The 9226-nt window shown below is 35.1% G+C and overlaps 2 protein-coding genes across 2 annotated transcripts; both read right to left on the minus strand.

Annotated features, from left to right (window-relative positions):
* Positions 1-4894: 4894 nt before the first annotated feature.
* Positions 4895-7000, minus strand: LOC140035625 (uncharacterized). The gene has a single exon (XM_072076930.1). It carries the CDS (start codon positions 6998-7000, stop codon positions 4895-4897), a length of 2106 nt encoding a protein of 701 aa, XP_071933031.1.
* Positions 7001-7129: 129 nt separating this feature from the next.
* Positions 7130-7840, minus strand: LOC140035626 (uncharacterized). The gene is made up of 2 exons (XM_072076931.1): positions 7582-7840; positions 7130-7494 (listed from the first exon to the last, which is right to left on the minus strand). Exons 1-2 carry the CDS (start codon positions 7838-7840, stop codon positions 7130-7132), a joined length of 624 nt encoding a protein of 207 aa, XP_071933032.1.
* Positions 7841-9226: the final 1386 nt, after the last annotated feature.

Consider the following 9226-nt stretch of genomic DNA (forward strand, 5'->3'; position numbering starts at 1 on the left):
GAGAAATAGGTTCTATGTATTGGTGGATGTTGAGTTGGGTCTGAAATGGATGGATGGATAAAATTGTTAGCAAAGATTTAATTATGAAAATGGTTTATAGTTTTGTAGCAAAAGGTAATCTTACCTGGATTCATAGCAGATGGGTTTATGTTTGTTGTTGAGAAAGGAGCTGTCCATGGTAGATAGTTTTGGAATTGGTGTCCATTGAATATTATTGTGTCAAAAATGTTTTGTGTATTGTATAAAAATAAAATTAGATAATAGTTTTGTATGGCATTGTCGATTATATATGCATTCCAGCCAAGTGCGAAATATTGTCCTTGTAGTTGGATTTGCCATTACCTGTGTCCATGCTTAAGAAATATTGTAGTTTGAATTTGTTGTTGAATGGAATTGAAAAATGATGTTGAAATTTTTTGCAAATAAGATAGAGTGATGTAGTTGTGTGAAGTATTTTTCATAGAAAGTTATAAATATGGGTTGAATGAGTACCGGATTGGAGACGTTGTTGTGTCGTATTACAAAGCATAATTTTGGAGCTGGGTCTTCGATTCGATGTCTTGTAGGGGAAGCGGTATCTGTGGATGATTGGGTTTTGAGTAAGTATAATGGAAGTTTTTGTGTTTGGTGCAATGCTGTGTATAGATTGTTATTGAAGGCATAGGAACTTAGACAGAAAGATACCTGATAGATTGGCGTCCATGGTCGCGTAGGAAAGATTTGATGAATGAGCATTGCAAAGGGCTAAAGCTAGTTTTATAGCGGTGGTTGTGTGTTTGTGGGGATATTTTTTTGAAATATTTTTGAATGATAAGATGAGTTTCTGATGAATATTTTAGTTGCTGTCTTTGGGAGTTTGTTTGATTTGATATTTTGTTTGTTGAATATTTTTATTGTTATTTGTTCGATTTTTGTGAGTATTTTAGATATGGTGCAGTGATGAACGTTAGATATGGGGAATAATGCATTGGTGCATGTGATTGGTGTTTTTTGGTTAGAAATGAAATAATTGAGTTAGTGGTGTGATGTTTTGTTTGACATGGTAGTTTGTCATTGGTCATGTGAATATCTATGATGATGTTTTTGGGTATATATATATTGTTTTTTTTGTCTTTTCTATTAGGTGGAGCATGTTTTTGTTTCTTGTTTGTTGTGTGTATAGAAGATAATATTAATGTCATTTGTTAATTTGTTGCATATGTTAGAGGGTGGTAATAGAGGAAGATGTTACTAGTGTTGGGATAATGGTTAATTTGTTTGTTAGTTTTTGTTGATTTAATTAGACATTCAATGCCTATTTTGTCTATATGTGTGTACATAAGCAAAATATTAGTATTAGTGGAGTTGAATATTTGAGTATTAAGTGTTAGGTTGGATATATTTTAATGTAGTCATTGTTAAATATTTGTACAAAATATTTATTTATTTGCAAATAACTAATGATTAATATGCATTATGGTTTGATAGCATGGTTTTTAATTAATTTTTTGCAACTTTTTGAAAGGTAGTTGTTTTCATAGTTTGTTTGCCAGGTGTGAGGATAGTAATGGAGTTTTAGAATATCATTTTTGTGTGGACAGAAGTGGTATAGGTGCTTTGCCTGTGTGTATTGGAATGTTGGAGAGAGGATATAATAATGGTATACATGATAATGAAGTATTTTGATTGAAAAATTGTTTTGGCATACTAAATAGTTTACAGATTCGGAGTAAATTTTTTATATAATGACCATATATATATTGTGATCAATGATTAAAAGGGTGAGGTTAGTTGAGAATTCACGGGTTGTAGAGGGAGAATGGATGAAAATATCTTATATCAGTTGGTCAAGGTATGTTTTGATGTCAAAAAGAGACAGAGCTGTTGGTATAATAGCTCATAGACCTATATATGTTCACAGAAGTTGCAGTTAGAAAGACAAAAAATCTGGAACAGATTGTACGAAAAGATATGGTCTAAAGGCATTAACAGAGATTATGCAACGTTGGTTTAAAAGAACTGTTCTTTATATGGCATTACATTGTTAACCATGTTCGCAGAAGTTGCAGTTAGATAGACAAAAGATCTAGAACAGATTGTACCAAAAGCTATGGCCTAAAGTCATTAACAGAGATTATGCAACGTTGGTTCAAAAGAGCTATTTTTTATATGGCATTACATTGTTAACCTTGTTTTGGTTGTTTGCTGTCTTTGTCAGGTTCCAGTTCTAGCTTGCATTTAGCAAAAGATCTTGCTGAGGATGTGGTGTCCGTGGTAGTGATTTTAGAATCTCTTAGCTTTGAAGTTGGTGTTGGTTCTATTTGGTTACTTGGAGCTTCAGCAGATTGTTTTTCATATGTCAAACATGTGGTGGATGGACCTGTGACAATGGTGATGGATGATTCTTCATGTGGGTTGGCTTCAATTGTAGGGAGAGGTTGTTGGAAAACAGTGACATAGGAGGAGAGAAATTATCTTGGTAATCCTTGTGGAGTGGAATGGTTGGAGCTTACTCTTATCTGACAAAAGACAGGCTCTGAAAACAATCTATCATCAATCGTTTGAATTGAAATTGTTTGTCCTTGTTGAAGAGAATGAGAGAAGAGAACTTTTTGGGTTATTGTATAAATTTGTGAAATACTGTAAAAATTGGATTGGGTAATTTAGTGATTCTCACGAATGATATTTGTTGATAGATTTGTGTTGCTGTGAGCCCAATTATGCTTTTGCATAATTGTCTTGGACAAATGCATCTAAATGAGCTGAATCATCAGATATTTGGACAAATAGTCTGGCCCTGTGTTAGAGGTTTTCGAAGTGTGTTAGAGATGGGAAATAATATATTAATGCAGACAAAGATGTGTAATAGTAAAATGACATGTTAATATATGAAAATGGATAATTGTACATTTATGTGTCTAGAGAGGCATTTTTAGATGGATAAATAGATATACGTGTATATACAGATATATATATATATATATGTAAGTATGATGAATAAGAGTTCTTTTGGCGGTGAATGGGATAATGACTTACTGAGGGATGGGTTTTGTTTGACTCTTGTTACAATTGTGGCATGAGAATTGAAAGTCCATAGGTGCATTGGTGGTACAACCACAGTCGGCACAGCTAGCAGTATAGAAGTGTTGGCGAGAATTTGTAATCTGGATTGTTCCTTTTATCCAGAAATCTTTTGGCTGGTCGTATATAATTTAAAATGAGTTTGATAGATGTTTATAATGACAGCATTTGAATATAAAGTAAGCTTGATGTCTGCAATTAAGTTAGTCTATTAGCTTACCAAAATGTATGCACCAAGAATTTGTGAGATCTGTCGAATATCTTTTTCGAGTGGAGGCTTGATCTTTTGGTTTGCTTTTTGGTATAGTCTTTGTGCTTTTATCTTGTCAATGTACTTCTTGTTTTCTTCAATCCTGTACTGAGCAATGGTATTAATAGTGGTATATTTATTCATTTGTATTATATGAGTGATGCTTATATAGAAATGTAAGTAATGGAGAAGGAAGTTTGAGTGTGGAAGTGTGCATACCATCCTGCCAATGTGCTGATTTGTGGGAATGGAGGATCAAGAAGTATATTCGTACTTCCTTTAGCCTTAGAGAGATACTTGTAATGATATGAAAGCTGTGTTAGAGTATTTGATTTGTAGGCTTTGTAATATAGATACAAATGTTTGTATTTTGGAAAATATACCATAAAAGGTAGTTACTATAGGCCTAAAAATGACAACAATTGGGTAGGTATGTGCAATTTGAAGAAGTTGAGCTCCTTCATTATCCACAAAAGGTTCCCAAAGTGTGAGGACAATTGGACACTGTCTGAGAAAGTTAAAGAAATACAATGGAAGTTCAAATCATTGGATGTTGATGATTAGCTAAGATAAAGCGTATAAAAATGTGTTTTTGCTTACTCTTCATTGAGAACAATGAATTCTTGGATAACAGATGGTTTGGCTCCACCAGTCATTCTTTGGGGTAATGCTTGAATGATAGCACACATGATGTCTGTTCAATGGTTAGTATTAATAAAAATGGAATCAGGACATAAACTAATGATTTATATAGAGTAAATTTAATGAGAGGTGAGTTGTGTACTAAGTCTTTGATTATCTTTTCCTTGATAATGGTCCTGGCCCCAGAACGAAGCAAGCGGAAAATACATTGCTAACGACATTGGTAAGGGAGTTCCAGCTTGTTGTTTAATGACCTTTTGTCAAATGTTAGCTAAAGAGGTGTTGTACCCATTTGGTGGCGGGAATCTTGAATTTTACTAATATATGCACCACCAACATAATATGATGTCTGAAGCTTGAATATTTTGCCAATATAAGGCAGGTGTTGTTGATAGATAATGCCTTGAACTTTGTCATTCTGCAAAATATAAATTGTACGTTAGAGGAATATAAATAGATGATGGAACATGGTCCCGCTATATAATTTATAGAAAAGTCAAGTATTGGTTTACTATATATGTTGCAGTTATATATGTACCTGATCATCTGCAAATAAGAGCCATCGATATGCCTTTGTTCTTGGAGTTAGGTTAAAAATTCTTGTCAACTCTATTACATAAAGTTTGGCAAACCACTGGCGCTGTTTCTCCTAGAAGTCTTTTATTAAAATGCATCTGCTATCCATGACTACAAGAAAAAGTATGGCAATAACAATATTATTGAAAAAAGAAAATGCTATTGTGAATGAAATAGGATCTAAAATATTGATATAAAAGGCATAATCTGAGAGAAGAGTGCCGTTTTTGTGTATTAGAACAGCCAACTGAATAAAGCTGAAGTCAAATGTTAATGATAGAAGATAAAGAGAGACAGTACTCAAACAACACCAGCAATTGATAAGACTTCATCGTATAATATATTTCTTGTAGAAACTGTGTCAGTCTACTCATCTAGAGAGGGCTTAACTAAAACTCTGACATCATTTGCTGTTTTAGCTCTAGATAAAGCAACATATAGCTGACCATGACCAAATACTGGTTCTTTTAAGTACAAGCCGACGAAGTCTAGTGTTTGCCCTTGTGTTTTATTAATAGTCATTGCAAAACAAAGTCTAATTGGAAATTGTGTTCTCTTGAAGGGTACTATATAAATGTTAGAATTAGAACACTGTAACGAAATTTTTGGGAGAAAGACTTGTTTTCCAGTATGATTTCCGACAGTAATGAGTGCATGGATAACATTGGGAGCAACACCAAGACAGATTAATCGTGTTTCGTTACATAAACCTTCTCTTGGGTTCAAGTTTCTAAGTAATATAATAGGACTATTGACTTTTAGAATTAGTTCATGCGTTGGCAAGCTTCGAGATTCTAATGAATGCAAAAAGTCTTCATGCTCTGCTTGTTTTGATTGGTCTATAGTTTCATCATAACTTAGATATCTGTGTTCTATGCCAGGAAACTGTGTCATCAAGAGATTGTTTATCTCATACACAAAATCATTTTTAGTAGTTAGTATAGCTCTGTTAATTGTATGCAATGAGTGCAGACCAAATGCTGTGAGGTCAGGAAAGACACTGTTGATCAGAGCAAAAAGTGAGGATTGATCATCAACAAAAGCCATTGTGAGATGGTGTGGCAATACTATTCTGGAGTCATCAAAACAAGGCAAAGTTCCATTACCAAGACTCAAAAGAAATTCTGAGAATGGTTTATCTAAATATGCACGCATGTTTTCAACCAGGTGGAGTTTTTCAAGATGGTTCCAAACATAAGATTTTACCAAGCTAGCAGAAATGTAATCTTCTTTGTATCCTTTGACGACAACAGGTATTGTCTGACAAAAGTCACCACCAAATACGACAACCTTGCCACCAAATACTGTATCTGAGTCCATTATATCCCTTAGTAGCTTGTCAAAGCACTCAATAGCATATTTTTTGGCCATTGTTGCTTCGTCCCAGATGATTAGTCTGGCTTGTTTGATCAATCTTGCACTGTTACTTTGTTTGTTAACATTACAGCCACTGTCATTATTCTCATCAATTGGAATCTTAAATTGCGAGTGGGCTGTACGTCCTCCCGGAAGAATAGAAGCAGCAATACCACATGATACTGTGGCTAATGCAATTTCACCTTTAGACCTCACAGTTGCCAGTAAAGCCTTATATAAGAATGTTTTGCCTGTTCCTCCTGACCCATCTATAAAAAAAGCTCCTGGTATGTCATTGTCAATGCTATTGATGATTTTAATATAAACAAATCGTTGATGAGCATTGAGAAGAGCAACTGATGCTATGTCCTCAGTAGAAACTTTGATGTCCAACTCAGCTTCTATTTCTTGTGTGTCTCTTTGAATGGAAAAGTCATCAGTGTTAGGGACAGGTATCTTGAAATCGGCAAGATGTTTGCCCATATATTGCTGATAAGAGTCAATGAGCTGGAGAACTTTTAGTCTTGTCTGCTCAGGTGATAAAGACTTGTCTTTAAAAATATCTTCAGACAAGTATGGTTCAAATTTCTGCCATAGCAATATTGGATTGGGAGGTACTACATGGACCAGAATGAGAGCAAATAAGTGACGCAGAGTATAAGGCATCTGGAATGATACAACTTCAAGTAAACATTGTTCTGCACTATCATCAGTCTTTAATAAGCCTAGAATTTCTGCGACTTCTCTAAAAGTTGAAGCTGTTCTCGAGCCGATGTGTTTTAGACTTTCATAAGACATAGGCCCTTTGACATGCATTAGTAGCATTCGTAAGTAGTATTTTTCACCTTGAGTTGAATGCACTGCAGTTAGTCTGCCAATTGTGCTTCTTCTTTGTCTTGGTTCCCATATTCTGTGAGTTGCATTCCATACAAAATGTTGAGGAAAGTCTTTATAAAGACATTTGAGGTCTTTTGCATGCCCATCTTTATTGTTCATTTGAAAAAATTTTGTCAGCATAGTTTGTGATGTTCGTTCATCCACTGCAACTCTTTCAAGAATATCATGCTCATTGAAAACCATTGATTGTTCTCCTTCTAGGTGTACCTGTAGTGCCATGACAGATGGATTCACGTCACTGAGATCGAAAGCAAATATTTGCCATGCTGCTTCTGGTGCACATATCTAACGTCCAGATTGAAAATTTTTAATTTCGTCAATTGCTCCATCATTCTCTGCTGCATTAAGCTAATACAGGATCTTTGAGTATCCTTTGTAAATATATTTAACAGCTTCAATTGTGGAGCAAACTTCAACATTGATGTGGCAATCATACTTGGCAAGTAAGTATGGATTGTAGGGAACAACCCAACGATTGTCATATTGGAAATGATGAGCTGTGACAGTGTTTCCATCATGACGGCACATGTAAAGAGGATATGAATTCTTATTATGTCTTGTGAATTCAGTAAACTCCTTTGGATAGCCAAATCTGCATTTTCCATTTTGCTTCATAGATGGGCTATTTTTATTAGCTGTTCCACATGGTCCATGCAACATATGAGCAACTATAACAGAATGGAGGTACGGAAAAGAAGCTGGATCTGGTAATTCTGCAGATACAACTCTATCATAAGCTTCGGGTGAGTCCAATTTCTATCCGTTTGCAAGGATTATCAAAAAATGTGCATGCGGGAGACCTCTTTTCTGGAATTCTATAACGTATGTGTATGCTGCAACTTTGCCAAAAAGGCTTTTTTTGATAATATCATTTCTAAGCATCTCTAGTTTTGCACGAAATACTCTTGCTGTTACATCAAGTCTATTGTGTGCTTCATCGTGATCATATAGATGTTTCTTGATCTCAGGCCAAGCTGGATTACAGGTCATTGTTAGGAATATGTCAGGTTTTCCATACCGTTGAACCAGCATCATGGCGTCCATGTATCTTCGTGTCATATCTCTAGGTCCTCCAATAAAAGAAGCAGGCAAATATATTCATCGACTAACGTTTGATGCAGATGTTTCTCCATTTGCAATACTATCTAAAATTCCTTGGTAAACGTCTGCTCTGATTCGTCGCTGTCTATTTCGATGAAAATGTGGCCTTGCTGATTTTATCTTTACATATGCATAAATGCAGAATTGCTGGAACAATCTGCCACAGTGTAATAATAAGGATTTGTCAATTTCATGCATTTGAAATTTGTAGCAGCAGTATTCGCGACAAGAGACCGTGGTCCTTTTTTTCTTTTCTTTTTTTCTGCAAAACTGGTGCAAGGCAATAAACTTATTAGGAGGTATGATAGACTATATGAATCAAAAAAAGATCGTAGCAAGGACTACACATAACATATATCATATTTTATAAATTACCTGCATTCTCAGCTGAAACTATTTCTTTTGCAGAATAACAGTGTCCTATATGCATATCATGGCCGCGACATGTCATGGAATCTGGCACAGATTGCTGATCTTTCAAAATTCTTTGTATACCTTCATGCCATCCAGTCTAACCTCTTGCAAAAGTTAACGGATATTGTAACGTGTCATAACATCCAAAGTAATGTTTAATAATTTGTGGTTTACCACTCCTTAGATATACTTGTATATGCTGGGAAGAATCTCCTATATTAAGGTCATTTTCTGTCTATATGGCAGCCACTTGAAAGACTGTTGGAGTGTTATAGACATGTTGGTCTAGAGAAGGGTGTGAGTTTAAGAAAACTCTATGGTTATAAATGTCTTCGAAGTCTCTTAAACTGCGAAAAAAATGCAGCGTACGGATTGTGGTCGAGAATCTACTATAGTTGTTGGAGAATAGTTTCTCGAAATTTATTAAAAATGGCCATCTGATTGGCAATTTCATGCACAGTGTCGAAATAGTATAACTGCACATTTGATGGTTTCTAGCCATCCATAGGAACCAGCGGATTGAGAAAGTGATACATTTGGTCCTGTACTCTGAATGCATAGATTCCTCTGTCTCTCTTATTCAACTCTTTATCGGAATGAACTCCCAGAGACGTGAATGCGAATATGTTATTACAGCTTCTGATACATTGGTAAAATTCGATTGCTTCAGGAGTATTAGCAGTGTACAGTTTCACTAACTGAGCAGGCATCTCTGTCTCAACTAATCAAATTTGACCAGAAGCACAGCAAAAACCAAGTGGCTCAAGATAGAAACGTTTAGGACCATAGAAAACACAATCTTGGACAACAGGTAAAACAGAGGGTTGAGTAGGAATCCTATCAATCCGCTGGTTTCTTTTTTTAGTTTTTGCTGATGACCTAAGAACGGGATACTCTTAAATTACATGTCCTGGATATAGATACATTTAT

This window comes from Coffea arabica, chromosome 2c (genome assembly GCF_036785885.1).
Source record: "Coffea arabica cultivar ET-39 chromosome 2c, Coffea Arabica ET-39 HiFi, whole genome shotgun sequence".
Lineage (NCBI taxonomy): Eukaryota > Viridiplantae > Streptophyta > Magnoliopsida > Gentianales > Rubiaceae > Coffea > Coffea arabica.

What these genes read in the sequence shown, in the direction of transcription:
- LOC140035625 (XM_072076930.1), bottom strand. Translation starts at nt 7,000, where the DNA reads ATGGCACTACAGGTACACCTAGAAGGAGAACAATCAATGGTTTTCAAT.
- LOC140035626 (XM_072076931.1), bottom strand. Translation starts at nt 7,840, where the DNA reads ATGACACGAAGATACATGGACGCCATGATGCTGGTTCAACGGTATGGA. An exon ending in TATAGAATTCCAGAAAAGAG is followed by an intron (nt 7,495 to 7,581) that starts GTCTCCCGCATG and finishes TTGTATCTGCAG; the next exon opens with AATTACCAGATCCAGCTTCT.